The sequence below is a fragment of the Trachypithecus francoisi genome, unplaced genomic scaffold, assembly GCF_009764315.1.
Source record: "Trachypithecus francoisi isolate TF-2019V2 unplaced genomic scaffold, Tfra_2.0 Lachesis_group16, whole genome shotgun sequence".
Taxonomy (NCBI): Eukaryota; Metazoa; Chordata; class Mammalia; order Primates; family Cercopithecidae; genus Trachypithecus; species Trachypithecus francoisi.
In genome coordinates this window covers 5497279-5513177 of record NW_022681461.1, presented here as the reverse complement: position 1 = coordinate 5513177, position 15899 = coordinate 5497279, and the positions used below count along the sequence as shown (strand labels likewise).

At 50.8% G+C, this 15899-nt stretch overlaps 1 protein-coding gene and 1 long non-coding RNA gene across 3 annotated transcripts; one reads left to right on the top strand and one right to left on the bottom strand.

Moving 5' to 3' along the window:
• Positions 1-6648: 6648 nt before the first annotated feature.
• LOC117098345 (spermatogenesis-associated protein 31E1-like) lies at positions 6649-12969 on the top strand. 2 transcript variants are annotated; one of them, XM_033236790.1, is made up of 5 exons: positions 6649-7101; positions 7862-7919; positions 8460-8520; positions 8780-9792; positions 9895-12969. In XM_033236790.1, the coding sequence occupies exons 1-5, from the start codon at positions 6874-6876 to the stop codon at positions 12954-12956; spliced, it is 4422 nt and encodes a 1473-aa protein (XP_033092681.1). In that variant the 5' UTR covers positions 6649-6873; the 3' UTR covers positions 12957-12969. The 2 variants fall into 2 exon arrangements, with proteins under 2 accessions (XP_033092681.1, XP_033092680.1); XM_033236789.1 differs by having other exon boundaries at positions 8780-12969.
• Positions 7540-8546, bottom strand: LOC117098346. Its single transcript, XR_004443353.1, has 3 exons — positions 8510-8546; positions 8178-8242; positions 7540-7683 (listed from the first exon to the last, which is right to left on the bottom strand). It is a non-coding gene; the product is annotated as an uncharacterized LOC117098346 (long non-coding RNA).
• Positions 12970-15899: the final 2930 nt, after the last annotated feature.

Below are 15899 nucleotides of genomic sequence, written 5' to 3'. Positions count from 1 at the left end.
GGTTCACGCCATTCTCCTGCCTCAGCCTCCCGAGTAGCTGGGACTACAGGCACCTGCCACCACACCTGGCTAATTTTTTGTATATTTAGTAGAGACAGCATTTCACCCTGTTATCCAGGGTGGTCTCGATCTCCTGACCTCATGATCTGCCTGCCTCGGCCTCCCAAAGTGCTAGGATTAAAGGCATGAGCCACTGTGCCCGGCCTTTTATAACCCTTTACAATTTAGTTGTTGTTGTTGTTACAGAGCAGAACCATGTTTTAAGAAAACTCTGTTGTGCTTTTATTCCAATGTTCAACTTATGGAAAAACTGACTAATACCCCTTTAACTTTAGCCAATATGTTTACACACAGAATCTCTTTTACAATTAATTTTTTATAAACCTTTCACAACTTGCTTAAACCTTTAGATTTTTCCAGTCTCACTTAAAACAATACTTTAACCCTTTGAACTTGGGCAAGAAATCCATATTCCCATGCCTTCTTATAATCTTTTACCAAAAGTACGTTCTCCTTTTCTTACACGCCTTGCATGTAGAACTTTCTTCAGCAGCCTTAAATACATGTTACACTGTTAACTCTGTGCAACTTCTATTTTTGGTGAAAAACCTGGTCAGTAAGCCATTTTAATTATGTACCAGGTGTGGAGCTTATGACAGACACAGGACAGAAGTGCAGGTAAAGTCTGACTTTTTCCAGCATAGCTATGGGGTGTGGCTAACTCCACATGTGCCCAACACTTACCTAGCAGTAAAGCAGGCAAGTGTATAGTTATGAGTCATAGTGGCATTTTTATGAAGCATTTAGGCAGCCTAATAATCTTTAAATTGTACAACATTTCTTGCATAAATTCCCTTTCATGAATCCTTTCATGACTTAGACCATCTACTACATGCTTGGACTTTCTGACTTGTTTTAAACATCTCTCTTTTTAAACAACCAGTCATTTCACTTTAGGACAAAAATTTACCATACAAGATCCTTTCTTATACAAAATATCTTTCCTTTATAACCTTCTTTGCATAGCTAGGGGGCTAATTTCACACGTCACCAGGCCTTATCTAGAATTTAATGACTCCAAGCTAGGTGAATTGAACAATTTTCAAAAGTTAAAGAAGTAGTTTATGATCTTAAAGCATTTAGCAAACCTAATATCAGACCCAATTTAGACTACATGTCTAAATTTTGAAGACATTTTTATTTTACCAATAATTTTTAAATCTGTCTTTATCACCAAAAGATTACTAAAGTTAGGTGAACTAAAGGGCATTAGTTTTAATTTATCTGGCAAAATATTTGATTTAAGTGCTTACTTTTCTTTAAACCAATTAATTATAGCTCTTTTATGTAAACATCACACACACAACATATATAAATACATAGACAAACAGGATCCAGTAGTTGTAAGGTTTTTCATTTGCCAGTTCTTAAGTTTCCTAATGGGATTACTGGATTCAGGCTGGAGCCCTGTGAAAAACAGGGCTGGGAAAGCATGCAATTGCTAGGGCCTAATAAGCTGGCACAGCTGGAAGGCAAAAACAGATCCCCCAAATTAAGGGTACCACTTTATACGGGATCCAGGATTCCCCCCAAAAGAGGGAAATACTACAGAAGAAGCTAGTGTAGTACTTCTACCCTGCATTCTATTTAAGACAATCCAAAACCAATCAGCCCATTTTGTAGTCAGCCCATTCCCCATGGAATTCTCATCTCTCAGTCAGTGTAGGGATGTTTCCATACCTTCTAGGTGGACAAGAGCACAATTCTCTGACCCAAGCATTCAAGGAGCCAAGTATCCCTCCTAATTGCCGTTAGCAGTCCCTTATAGTGTATTTCCTATCTGGCTATTACAAACCATGGCTAAAAGCTCTCCCACAATTTTTGATATGCCCAAAAGTTTTTTAAAAAGTCAGTTAACATGATGTAAAATTGAACTGAGACTTAGCTTTCAAGGGAGATCTATCAACTTTCAGTTCCTGGGGTTCCAGGAGGAAAACGGAGGTTTTTCCCAGAATGGGCTCTGTGGTGCCTCCTCTGTTTTCCCCTATGAATCTCAGGCTGTTAGAATTTATCTAGGTTCTCACATGTGGGCTTCAAGAGTGGCAAGAAGAAAAAAATGGAGAAAAACAATTCAGAAGAAAAAAACTTTTTCCAGAAAGACATGAATCAAGAGGAAAATATAAAGGCTTTTTATATAGATATTGTTTGGATACTTTATTTATTTATTTATTTTTGTGATCTGGTCTATGTTTTCCAGGCTTGTCTCAAACTCCTGAACTCAAGCAATCCTCCTGCTTTGGCCTCCTGAAGTACTGGGATTATAGGCATGAAAACAGATATCCAGGGTTACGGCACCCAACCCTGGATATCTATTTTTAATTAAGCAGCTTTTAACCGTAGAACTCTTTTGTTTAAAAAAAATTTTTTTTAAATCTTTTATTACCAGACTCTAGTGAGGACAGCCAACACTTCTGGCTTTTGAATTCTATACCAGGTAACCTCTCACATGAAATTAATAAGTTTTAACTAAGGTTATAACTTAACCATGAACTCACAAAGTGTTTCAAAGAGATGGTAAGCAGTTTTTTTGTTTTGTTTTGTTTTGTTTTTGTTTTTTAACAAGATTTAGAATTTCCCCAGGGTAGTTCAGAGAAAGGAAAATTCAAGACAGGAAATCAGATGCTATCCATGGGCGGGGGGTGGGGGTGGAACCCTCAAAAAATGGCAAAGTTACACAGATAACAAACCAGAAAGGAATCATTTCCAAAGCCAAGAACTGAACCAGGGGCAGCCACTGTCAAAAGACAAAAGCCTTGGTTACTGCATTACAGCATTCAGCAGGTTCTTTTGCTCTTCCCAGAAGTAGCCTAGAGTAGCCAGTTTCGAGCTTGCAAAGACTTTAAACTGCTCAAGATAATTTTTAGGGCTATGACATGAATCCCCAAATTCCTGTCTGCTGGATGGCAGAGACCAAGAGAAAGTATCCCCACATGGTCACAAGGTTAAGCTCTCAAGGACATAAAGCAAAAAGAGAGAAACATCATATGGCACTGGTCTCAGGGCCCCCAGCAAAGTTTGTAAATTACCAGCTGCTAGGCTGGCTTAAAAAGCAGGCTTATGGGGTCCTAAGCCCACCTTCTCTCCTCTGATACCTCTCTCTCCATTAAAGAACAAAACAGAAAGACAAATTCTTAGCACAAAGTGCTCCCGATTTGCTACAGCCTAAGACTAGTCTCACAAATCCTTTTTTCTATTCATCAGACCTTTGCAGAGGAGACAAACAGTGATGTTTACCATTTGCATTCACCACCCCGCCCCCCCACAAACACACAGAGGGAGAAGGAGAGAGACAGAGAGGAAGAGAGAGAGAGAGAGAGAGAGAAGAATTGGTAAAATTTCTTACCCTTTTTGTTTGCCAGCATACCAGGTTTCTGGGTTCCCTTTCTCTGCAGCTTTCAGAAGAACAAAGCAGCTTTGATGACCCTGCTCACTGTATTCAGCTATGAGAGCCAAGCCCCATTACAAAATAAAATCATCCTTTTCTGTTTGATGGAACTATAGGCAAAAGCTTCTCAATTTTGCAAGATGCTGCCCAACAGGCTGCATGGGGAATCAAATCAATATTTTCCATCCCAGCCAAAGCAAAATACGTGTAACAAAACGACATAAGACACCTTGTTCGGCACCAGTATTGACCTGGCAAGGCTCAAACTTTCTCCTGTCGGCCCCTGTTATCTTTGATCCACTCCGGGTGAGGAGGGATGACTTTCAAATGGTAATTCAATGTGTAATCTCTGAGCAAGACAACAAACCTGACAAAAACAAGCAATGGGGAAAGGATTTCCTATTTAATAAATGATGTTGTGAGAACTGGCTAGCTATACACAGAAAATTGAAACTGGATCTTTTCCTTACACCCTATACAAAAACTAACTCAAGATAAATTAAAGTCTTAAATGTAAAAGCCAAAACTATAAAAACGCTAGAAAAAAATCTAGGCAATACCATTCAGGTCATAGGCATGGGAAAATATTTTATGTTGAAATCGTCAAAAGCAATTGTAACAAAAGCAAAAACTGACAAATGGGACCTAATTAAACTAAAGAGCTTCTGCACAGCAAAAGAAACTATCACCAGAGTGAACAGGCAACCTACAGAATGGGAGAAAATTTTTGCAATCTATCCATCTGACAAATGTCCAATATTCATAATCTGTAAGGAACTTAAGGAAGTTTACAAGAAGAAAACAAACAACCCCATTAAAAAGTGGGCAAAGGACATGAACAAACACTTCTCAAAAGAAGACATAGATGTGGCCAACAAACATATGGAAAATAGCTCAACATCACCGATCGTTAGAGAAATGGGAATCAAAACCAGAATGAGATACCATCACATGCTAGTCAGAATGGTAATTATTAAAAAGTCAAGAAAAACTGATGCTGGTGAGGTTGGGGAGAAATAGAAACACTTTTATGCTGTTGGCAGGAATGTAAATTAGTTCAACCATTGTGGGAGACATTGTGGCTATTCCTCAAAGATTTAGAGCGGAAAATACCATTTGACCCAGCAATCCCATGACTGGGTATATACCCAACGGAATATAAATCATTCTGTTATAAAGATAAATGCAGGTATATATTCATTGCAGCACTGTTCACTGTACCAAAGACATGGAATCAACCCAAATGCCCATCAATGATAGACTGGATAAAGAAAATGTGGTACATATACACCATGGAATGCTATACACCCATAAAAAAGAATGAGATCATGTCCTTTGCAGGGACATGGATGAAGCTGGAAGCCATTATCCTCAGCAAACTAACACAGGAACAGAAAGCCAAACACCACATGTTCTCACTTATAAGTGAGAGCTGACCAAAGAGAACACATGCACACAGGTAGGGCAGCAACACACTCTGGGGCCACTCAGAAGCAGGAGAGAGCATCAGAAAAAATACATAATGCATGCCGGGCTTCATACCTGGATGATGAGTGGACAGGTGCAGCAAACCACCATGGTACACACTTACCTGTGTACAAATCTGCACATCCTGCACATGTACCCTGAAAGTTAAAATAAAATAATAAAAAAATAAAAAATACACAAAAGGTCCAAATAGACATTTCTCAAAAGAAGACGTATGAATGGCAAACAGGTATACAAAAAGGTACTTAACATCACTGACATCAGAGAAAGGCAATCAAAACTACAATGAGATATTATCTCACCCCAGTTAAAATGGCTTTTATCCAAAAGACAGGCAATAACAAATGCTGGCGAGGATGTGATGGGAACCCTCACACACTGTTGGTGGAAATGTGAGTCAATACAACTTCTATGGAGAACCGTTTGGAGATTCCTCAAAAACGAAAACTAGAGCTACCATAGGATCCAGCAACCCCAATGCTGGGTACATACCCAGAAGAAAGCAAATCAGTATATTGAAGGGATACCTGCACTTCCATGTTCCTTCTAGCACTGTTCACAATAGCCAAGATTGGAAAGCAACCTAGTTAGTGTCCATCAACAAACGAATGGATAAAGAAAACGTGGTGCACATACTCGGTGGAGCACTCTTCAGCCATAAAAGATAGTGAGAGCCTATCATTTGCAATAGCATGGATGGAACTGGAGGTCATTAAGTGAAATTAGGTAAAGAAAAACAAACAACCATGACATGTTCTCTCTTATTTGTGGGAGCTAAAAATTAAACAGTCAAACTCATGGAGATACAGAGTAGAAGGATGGTTACTAGAGGCTGGGAAGGCGCAGGAGGAGAGAGGTGGGGATGGTTAATGAATAAAAAAGGTAATTAGAAAGAATGAATAAAACTGAGTATTTGTAGTATTTGACAGCAACAGAATGCCTATAGTCAATAATAATTTAATTGTACATTAAAAAAAAAAGAGTATAATTGGATGGTTTGTAACACAAAGGAAAAAGGTTGGAGGTGATGGACACCCCATTTACCATGCTGTGATTATCATGCACTGCAGGCCGGTATGGATCTCACATACCTCATTAACATATACACCTACTGCGTGCCCACACAAATAAATATTAAACTTTTAAAAAATTATGAAAATTGTCATCAAAATTCACAATGATCAATAAATATAAAAAATGTACATTCTGGGCCGGGCGCGGTGGCTCAAGCCTGTAATCCCAGCACTTTGGGAGGCCAAGACGGGCGGATCACAAGGTCAGGAGATCGAGACCATCCTGGCGAACACAGTGAAACCCCGTCTCTACTAAAAATACAAAAAACTAGCCGGGAGAGGTGGCGGGCGCCTGTAGTCCCAGCTACTCGGGAGGCTGAGGCAGGAGAATGGCGGGAACCCGGGAGGCGGAGCTTGCCGTGAGCTGAGATCTGGCCACTGCACTCCAGCCTGGGCGACAGAGCAAGACTCAGCCTCAAAAAAAAAAAAAAAAAAATGTACATTCTATGTCTGAGCTGATGCAGGGCAAGAATATATTAAGAGAGAAAGAACTGCAAACAAACAACATCCTGAGAACAAGAAACCAGAGGAACAACAGAAACTCCAGGGAGAAGCCTCGATCTGAAAGAAGCAGAAAACTGAAGGACTGGCACAGAGATCTCCACAAAACCAGGTGACACCTGTGTTCCAGGAAACAGAATGGAAAATGGACCCAGGGCTGTCTCTGACAGGTGAGCAGCTGGAGAGGGAAGGAGGGATCCGGGGGACCCAGGAGGCTGGAGGGACCCAGGGCTGGGAGCTGAGGGCGGGGCTGTGCTTCAGCCTCCTCCTCCCACTGCCCCTCCCCTGCCCGCAGGAGCCCTTTGTGAGGAAGAGGCCCCAGCTCTGTGATGCAAGCCTGGGCCCCACTCCCTAGACCCAAAGGGGATGCCCAGCCCTCAGTTGCTTGAAGGCGACATTGCACTTCAGATGGAGACAATGCTCTTTCCTCTGAAGAGCCCTAGTGCCACATGGCTGAGCCCCAGCTCCACTCCCTGGATGATGGATTTCATCCTCACCAGTGTGTGTGGCCTGGTGCTCCTCTACCTATTACACTCCTACCTCCACAGTGACCCACCCTCACCCCCGCCCGGGAGGAAGAGGAGCAGCAGGGAGGTGAGGAGCCCTCAGCCCAGCCCCACAGAGAAAGATTCTCTCTTCTTTTCCTCCCCTCATTTCCACTTTTCCTAAACAACCAGAGACGCTCCCACGATGGGAAATCTCATCATCCCTCTAGGGCAGGGCAGGGCAGGCAGGGGTGAGAGTGGGCGGAGGATTCCACCCCCAGCTCCCAGACCATCTGTGGGGTGCGCAGGGGGCGTCAGGGCAAAAACCAACACCGGACTCAGTGGCGAGGACCGGGTCAGGCCCCTGCCTCATCACCCCCTTCCTGGGCCAGGTGCCTGGGGGCCCAGCCTCCTCTGTGTGATCTGGGTGTGATCTGGGAGCTGTGCTGAGCCCCCGAGAGCCTCCCACCAGAGCCTGGATTCGCCTGTGGCTGCACCCCGGCCACATGTGCTGTTTCTTCTTCACCACAACCCCATGGTCCCTGGCCTCCTCTCCATTCTCCTCCGAAGCAGAATCCTACCGGCAGCTCAGAGGCGCCTGCAGACCTGAGCCTGGGTGTGCCTTCAGGGGAGGAGCAGGGACTGGGGACACCAGGGTGGAGTCACACAGAAAACCCCTCCTTGCATTTTCCTAAGAAGGAAAACGGAAAACATTTCATTCATGGTGAACATGAGTACAAAGCGCACACAGAGCTCCCTGAGCTAGAGGCAGGGAGCCGTGTCCTTCATGAGCACTGCATGTGTGCAGCTGGTCTGGGGAGAGGAGACTGAGAACTGGTCCCAACCCCTCATCCTTTCTTGCCTCTCAGCCTCAAAGGGAGAGAAGGGGGAGGTCCAGGAGCAGAAAGAAGATCTCAGCTCTGAAAGGTGAGGCTCTGCTGCTTCCCGGGACTCCCCAGAGGTGACAGCATCGCCTGTCCCTGAGGAAGTCATTTGCAGAGGCCTGAGAGGGAAACTCCTGGGAGGGAAATCAGAACCTGGGGCCTCCTCAGATTCCCTGTGGGAATGAAGCCATGGGCCTGGGACTGGTATTGCCCATAAGGGGGCGGTGTGGGGAAGGGACCAAGGCCTGCCGGATATGGGGGGAGGTGAGGGAGGTCCGGGTCCATGTGGACAGCTGTTTACCTCGGCCATGGCTGACTCCTCTTTGAGACCACCCGTTTGCTCTCCCAACAAGATGGTTGTGACACCTATGAAGGGGTGGACGTGGAAGCACTTTTTGCAAATGACAAAGTGCTGCACAGTGGACACCTTCCTGTCATCATCAGGCCCATGTGGCTTTGGCCACAAATGTGTAGGTTTCAGAGTCTAGTTCCCTGTGGTGTCCCCTAAAGAGACATCCACTCTGCCTCCGTGAGGTTCCCAGGCACTGCCCTCTCCACCATAACCCTGTCTCGTGACTTCCAGCTTGCAGAATCCTCCTGAGGGAGCTGGAGGAGACCCGGGACCTGAACTACCTTCTGGAAAGGTGAGGAGCTTCCTCCTTCTCTCCATGTGCTCCTTCCTACCAGGGCCTCTGATGCAACCCTAGGGCCTGCTGGTGATTGGGAGGGAGAGGTCCTGGGAAGGGGAGAGGAGAGGACCGAAGCCCTGGGGCAGGCTTAGGCAAAGCTTTGTGAAGTCAGTAGTGGGGGAGGTGGAGGAGCTGTAGGCCCCAAGTGCCCACCCCTCCTGGCTTCTCGACCCCACCTGCCCCGGCTGCAGCTTGTGCCTCTTGTCTCCTGCAGCCACATGAGGAAGCTCGCTGGCGAGGACGGCTCCCATCTGCCCTTAGGTGCAGAACCCCCGGGTGACGTGTGCAAACCAGCGCCTGCTAAGGCCCACCAGCTGCATGGGAAATGCATGCCAGATCCATCTCCCGCCAGCTTGTCCCCAGCAGCTCCCCCAGCTCCTCTGGCCTCCACCCTGTCACCAGGCCCGATGACCTTCTCAGAGCCTTTTGGACCACACTCAACCCTGAGTGCCTCCAAGCCTCCAGAGCCCTTGCTTCCCCTAAAACGCCCTGCATCCCGGCCACATGTGGTTTTTCCTCCTTCACCACAGCCGCATGGTCCCCTGACCTCCTCTCCACCTCCACCCGACTCCAGCCTGGCTGGACTTCAGTGTGACTCCACAACACGCCCCGTCCCCAAGAGCTCCCCTCTACACAACCAGGGGCTGCCTTCTCCAACCAGGGTGATCTCTGGCCTTGGGTGCTCCAGCGATCCCATCCAGGAACTCTATTGCTGGAGGGAGGCTGCCACGACCTGGGGCCTCTCCACCTGTTCACATGACAAATCCCAGCCACAGCATCTTCCCGACCACCCCCTAGAGGCTTCCTTCTGGGGAGACCCCACACCCAGGCACGTGGAGGTAGGTGGCTGCACATTCATCCACCATGATGTGCAGAAGCTGCTGGAGACTCTTATCACCAAGAGAGCACTGATGAAGATGTGGCAGGAGAAAGAAAGGGAACGGGCCGGCCACCTACAGATGACATCACTGGGGAAGGAGGGGGACATCACGACTCTAAATCCCTTCTGGAACGTGTCAACCCAACCACAGCAGCTGCCCTGTCCTCAGCAAGTCTCTGACGCCACAGCGGTGGGGGACCACTTGCAGCAGAAATGCAGCCAGCTTTTCTGGAACCTCCCATCTTTCAACAGCGAGTCCCTAGTAGCCACAGCCTGGGTTTCTAGCAAGACTGCCTCACAGAATGCGCACTCTGTATCACTGGATAAAGCCTCCACTTCTCTTCCAGGTGAACCTGAGGTTGAGGCATCCTCACAGCATTCCCAGGCACCGCCTGCCTCACAGAATGCGCACTCTGTATCACTGGATAAAGCCTCCACTTCTCCTCCAGGTGAACCTGAGGTTGAGGCATCCTCACAGCTTTCCCAGGCACCGCCTGCCTCACAGAATGCGCACTCTGTATCATTGGATAAAGCCTCCACTTCTCCTCCAGGTGAACCTGAGGTTGAGGCATCCTCACAGCTTTCCCAGGCACCGCCCCAGCCCCACCACATGGCCCAGCCCCAGCCTTTCACTCCAGCCTGGCCCCAGTCCCAGTGCCCGCCTTTGGCTGGGATCCAGACCCAGGCCCACCTCTCACCCCCTGTCCCAAGCCTACCGTGCTCTTCTCCACCCCAGATTAGGGACTGTGGGGCATCTTACCCTACAACCCAGGAGAGGACAGAGTCTGTCATCCCCGCTGGAAAGGAGAATCTTGAATGGACCTTGAAGAAGCAACCAAAGTGGAAGAGGGTTTTGCCCTCTCTCCCCAAAAAGTCTCCGGCTGGCCTGAACCAGCCCACTGCCCATCTTCCCCAGGAGAGGCCAACCTCCTGGAGCCCCAAGTCAGCCCGCATCCTTCCCAGGGTTACCACCAGCCCTGAGCTCCCAGAGCACCGGTGGCAAGGAAGGAGTGCCATCCACCAGGAGCAGTCCTGCGGCCCTCCCAGCAGATTCCAGGCATCTGGGGACCTGCTGCAGCCTGAGGGGGAATTCCCAGGGAGGCCCCAGAGTCAGGCAGAAGAGACACAGCAGGCCCTCTCGCCCTCCCAGCCTTCTGAATTTGCAGGGAAGGGCAGGAAGGATGTGCAGAAGACCGGGTTCCAGAGCTCCGGAAGGTTCTCTGGGAAGGGGTGCTTATGGTCCAAACTAGGGCCAGACCCAAGCCGGGATCGAGGCTCAGGAAGGACCTCAGTGAAGTTTCTGGAGGAAGACAAGGAGGAGGCAGAAGGTGACATATGGAGGCCCTGGAAATACCAATCAGTAAGTTCCACACCCGGGGACACAGAGAAGAAGCATCTGGAAAACAAGCTGCAAATCCATCTGGCCAGGAAGGTGGGGGAGATCAAAGAGGGCTGGATCCCCGTGCCTGTGCGTCGCTCCTGGCTCATGGTCAAATGTGCTGTTCCCCAGTCTGACACCCACAGGAAACCCGGGAAGCTGGCATCCTGGAGGGGTGGGAAAGCCCACGTGAACACCTCCCAGGAGCTTTCCTTCCTCCAGCCCTGCACCCAGCAGATGCTGGAAGTGCATCTTTTGAAGTTCCGTGTGAGACACAGGTGGGGTCCAGACCTCCAGTCCCTGGAGCCCATAAATGTCCGGTCAGGTGAGGCTCAGGCCCCGCTCTTCCCACAATCCACCTTTCCCCCCTGGGCCTCCTGGGAATCTCGGAATGACTCTGCAGCCAAGGTTCCCATTTTCCCGGGAAAACGTCCTCAGAATGGTCCAGGAGACAACAGAACAACAAGCAAGTCAGTGCTGGCCGTGAGTGGTGCTCTCGCTCCCGCACCACCTGAGCAGGAGGAAGCCCAGAGGCTCCTGAGAGGGTCCCAGTCAGCTGACACCCGTGGGCGACCAGAGGCCTTTCCACCTCGACATGAGCACAGGGGGTCTTCTCAGCCCCCCACATGCAGCCTTGTGGGCAGAACCTGGCAGAGCAGGACTGTCCTGGCATCCGGGAAACCCAAACCCAGACTAGCGGGGAGTATGGGTTCAGAAATGGCTGGGAACGAGGCAAGGTTTCAGAGCCAGAGCATGTCCCCAGGAAACGTGTGTACTAGCAGAGCCCTGCAAGAGCTCAGCATAGGGTCCCAGTGGGCAAGGGCCAAAGACGCCCTGGAGGCACTGAAGGTGGGGGAGGAGAAGCCCCCCACTAGGGACGTCACCGTGGGAGCCACTGTGAGGGCAAGTTCAGGAAGCGTTCAGGTGGATCTGAGGAGCACGGGGGCTCTGGGGACCACTGATAACCCCTCAGGGTCTACAATCTGTGTTGCTCAGGATCCAGAGCAGCTGCGCCTGAAAGCGCAGGTGATCAGTGAGATTGCGCTCCTAGAGCAGGTGGATTCAGAGGAGCAGCCGCCAGGCCGCGCCTCAGGCGTCCTCCTCCAGGATGGCGCCATAGATCTGTGCCTTCCAGGCCGCCATGTGGACATGCTCCCTGCCGCAGACAGGCTGCCCGCTCAGGCCCCTCTGTCCACCTCCCAGAGTGTGTCCAGTAAGAACACGACGGCTTCGCAGGGGCCATGGGCCCTCCCATGGAAGGGAGGGGACAGCCCACGGCAGCGGGAGCCTGGGAGCCTGAAAGCAAAGGCCCCACAGAAGAGTCAGAAGACGCTGGGCTCTGCGGACAAGGGTGAGGCCCGCAGGAGACCCAGACCAGGGGAGCAGGGACATGGCTCCAAGGGACCAAGGACCTCTGAAGCCAGTGGGAGGAGCCACTCTGCTCATGCCAGGGAAGTAGGAGACAAACAAGAAAGGAAATACAACCAGCGTCAGCCGGAGAAGGGAGAGACGCCACCAGAAAGCCACTTCCGGAGAAAGATCGGTCACCATCCACAGGGTCTACACCCCAGGAAAACAGGCGCAGGGTGGGAAGACGTCCTGGAGAAAGGCAAGCCTGGGGCAGATGCTGTCCAGAGCTGGGGGTCTGGCCCAGCAAGGCTGTTTACGGACTGCATGGTTGATGAAGCCTGGACCATCAGCAGAGGTGTGAGGCAAATCCTGGTGGACAAACTGGGGCTTCGGTGGGGACGTGGTCCCTCAGAGGTCAGTCGCCACAAAGGTGACCTCCACGCTCAGGAGAATGTGCCTTCCTGTGGCCACAGGGGTCACTGCCACCAAGAACATAGCAGAGAGATCAGAGCTCTGGCCTGCAGCCCCAAAGCCACCCCCAGGGGCCACCACTGTCCTGTCAAAAACAGCAACATCAGAGACAGAGACAGCAGATGGGCCCCACCTCCCCGGGAGTCTGTGTCCCCAGCTGGCCCCCACCACCACAGGCCACGAGTGGCAAAAACCTCGAGTGGCCCCATCCGCAGCCCGCAGGAACTGAGGTCTACACGAGATGTCTTGCCTCCTGAACCAGAGAAGGCTTCTTGCACGTCTCCTGGGGGAGACGGGGTTCTACTCAAATAAAACTGACACCTACATGTTAAGCCTGTCCTGCCTGGGTGATCACAGCCGCCATGTGTTCCCGACTTTCACAGAGAAGTTCCCAATACACTTGGTTTCCCTGCAGAGGTGGTGGCTTCTGTCTGTGCCATGCTAGGGCACAGGAACGGGCTCCGTGTCCACTCCTCCTGAGTGCGGCTTCTAGAATGGCTGGGCCTGGAGGAGGCTGGCAGGGACGTGGAGGACCCCCTCTTCTCCCTGTCCAGGGAGAAACCGGGTCTAGTTTCCAAGCTGGATCATGATCCAGAGTCTTCAGGACGTGTAAGGACAGCAAACCCTATGGAGACCCCACCGGGCTCTGGCTCACTGCATCCCCGTTCTCACTAAGGTAACTTCTGTGCTGCTGTGGGGCTGGGTCTGCAGGGACCTCACGGCCTGAGGCAGTGGTAGGCTCCCCTGAGGCTGGAGGAGTGATGGATTCCAGCAGCCTCCCTGCCCCGTGGTAGCCTGGGAATGTGGGGGTGTCCTGTACGGGCCCTGGGTCAGAGGCGGGACAGCTCCTTCCCAGATGTCCTGGTGGGGAAGAGGTGACACCCTCCCCAGACCCTTCCCTGCCTGCTGAGTTCCGGGATGGACCTGGGCCCCGCCAGCACTTGGCTCAGCCTTGGTAACACCCCTGGGTTTGCGTCTGGTGTCCCCTGCCTCACTCTCCAGAGCAGTCTCCCGGGCCACTAGTGTGGGGTGTCTGTTTCAGGAGGCGCCCAGGGCTGCTGCCTGCCCCCCTGGCGGGACCCTGTGGTCAGGAACCACAGGAGGGGTCCTTAGGCCCAGGGTGGGAGGTGGGAGAAGAATCCGGGAAGACGAAGATAAGTTCGCAAGTGCAGGATCCACAAGCTGCCCACAGCTGTAACCAGGGTCCTCACAGTCCGGTGATCATTACAAGTAAAAGTGGTCAGTGCCACTCCCAGGGCAGAGGGACCCAGAAGGCAAGGGCTGGCCTGGGTGACACAGCACATCTATGGCTCCAAGCCCAGGTGCTGGCAGGGGACACACTGGGCCTCAGAGGATCTGGTCACATGGTTCACAGGGAGAGTTCCCACAGGGCACGGTCCTTGGCTCCTCCGTCCTGGTGCTGGGTCCCTCCTGGCCATCCCCAGGGAAGGCAGGAGCAAAGGCAGGAGCTGGTTCCCCAGAGGGCTCTGTCCAGGGGCCTTCTGCCCAGGGAGAGCTCTGCACCTGCAGGGGTTGTGGAGGCTGAAGACAAGGGGACAGGCCTGTACCCAGGCGTGGCGGGACTCATGCTGGAGACCTGTTTGGAAAAGGCCCCTGGTGTCACTTTGGGCGCCCAGGCTACTGCTGGAGCCAAGTCCTGTCTGGGGTGGTGACCTGGGCAGCTCCAGTGTGGGCCCAACATCTACGGGACCCCGGATCCTGGGACCTGCAGCAGAGGAGCGCAGAGACCCCCATGTACACCCCACACTCAAAGATTCCCACATTCATAGAGATTCTAGAGATTCCCCATAGTGACCCCCACAGACCCCAACAGAGAATCTGAGATCCCCCCATGAAGACACCCCAGAGGGACCTCCCCACAGAAACCCCTGACAGACTCACACAGAGGCCTTTCAAAACCAACACGGAGACCCCCACGGTGACTCTAACAGAGACCTGCACAGAGAAAATATATCAAGGTCACTTTGCCACCCCCTAAAATCCCAAGCACTGCACTTGGTGGAAACGAGCGGCATCTACCTCATTCCCAGCAGCGCTTTCTCCTGGTGGCCTCTGCCCTCTTCTAGATACGATTCCGTGAGAAACCCAACAACAGAAAAGCCTCCTCTATCAGACGGCGGCCAACTCAGAGCGACCCCCCGACCCGCTGGCAGACCCTTCCCCAGATCACCCAGGCCCAACCCCCTGCTGATATAAAGGTGCAAGCGTTCCTGATAGGAGCGGTGGGAGCTTCTCTGACGCTGTGCTTCCGAGGCCGCCCTCAGCCCCCCAGGCCCGGCTCCCCCTCACTGCCTGGGGAATCCGCCCAGCTTGTCTGGGTTGGTCTCACTCACGCGGCTCCTCCTGCGGGCCTTGTGCTGGAGCACATGGAACAGGAAGGATCTCAGCTTGGACACGGCTTCCTCAGAAAACCTTGGACTCCCCTGTGAGGCCAGGCTGCCTGTGCTGGGTTCCCCACCCTGGCCCTTTTCCCCTGTGACAGCCTCTGCAGGCCTGGACATGTTTCTCCCAGAACCCTGAAAGCTTCTGGTGGGCCGGTGAGGAGGGAGGCGCGCCTGACCACACTCCCGGTACTGTCCTCTGTTAGAAATTATTTCATAAAATCTTAGTTAACCGGCACAGGGATCAATGCTTCCTTATCTGCCTCGTACATAAGTTGCATCACTAAAATCATATTTTCACAAAGGGTCTTAACTCTTTCCAGTAGCTAATATAATGTTGCAAGGAAAATCTGTAAAAATAAAATGGCATTGATAGTTCAAATTTAGTGGTATAAAGAAATTTCCAGGCCGGGCGCGGTGGCTCAAGCCTATAATCCCAGCACTTTGGGAGGCCGAGACGGGTGGATCACGAGGTCAGGAGATCGAGACCATCCTGGCTAACACGGTGAAACCCCGTCTCTACTAAAAAATACAAAAAACTACCCGGGCGAGGTAGCGGGCCCCTGTAGTCCCAGCTACTCGGGAGGCTGAGGCAGGAGAATGGCGTGAACCCGGGAGGCGGAGCTTGCAGTGAGCTGAGATCCGGCCACTGCACTCCAGCCTGGGCGACAGAGCGAGACTCCGTCTCAAAAAAAAAAAAAATAAATAAATAAATAAATAAATAAAATTAAATTTAAAAAAAGAAATTTCCAAATTCAAATTATTCCATCTAAGTTACTTATTTTATAGGTCAAATATGAATATTCTAGTAAGTTTTTTAATTCTTCAAAGTAAACTTCTGACGTTAAGAGAA

What these genes read in the sequence shown, in the direction of transcription:
- LOC117098345 (XM_033236789.1), top strand. Translation starts at nt 6,874, where the DNA reads ATGCCCAGCCCTCAGTTGCTTGAAGGCGACATTGCACTTCAGATGGAG. An exon ending in GGAAGAGGAGCAGCAGGGAG is followed by an intron (nt 7,102 to 7,861) that starts GTGAGGAGCCCT and finishes CTTGCCTCTCAG; the next exon opens with CCTCAAAGGGAGAGAAGGGG. An exon ending in CTGAACTACCTTCTGGAAAG is followed by an intron (nt 8,521 to 8,779) that starts GTGAGGAGCTTC and finishes TGTCTCCTGCAG; the next exon opens with CCACATGAGGAAGCTCGCTG.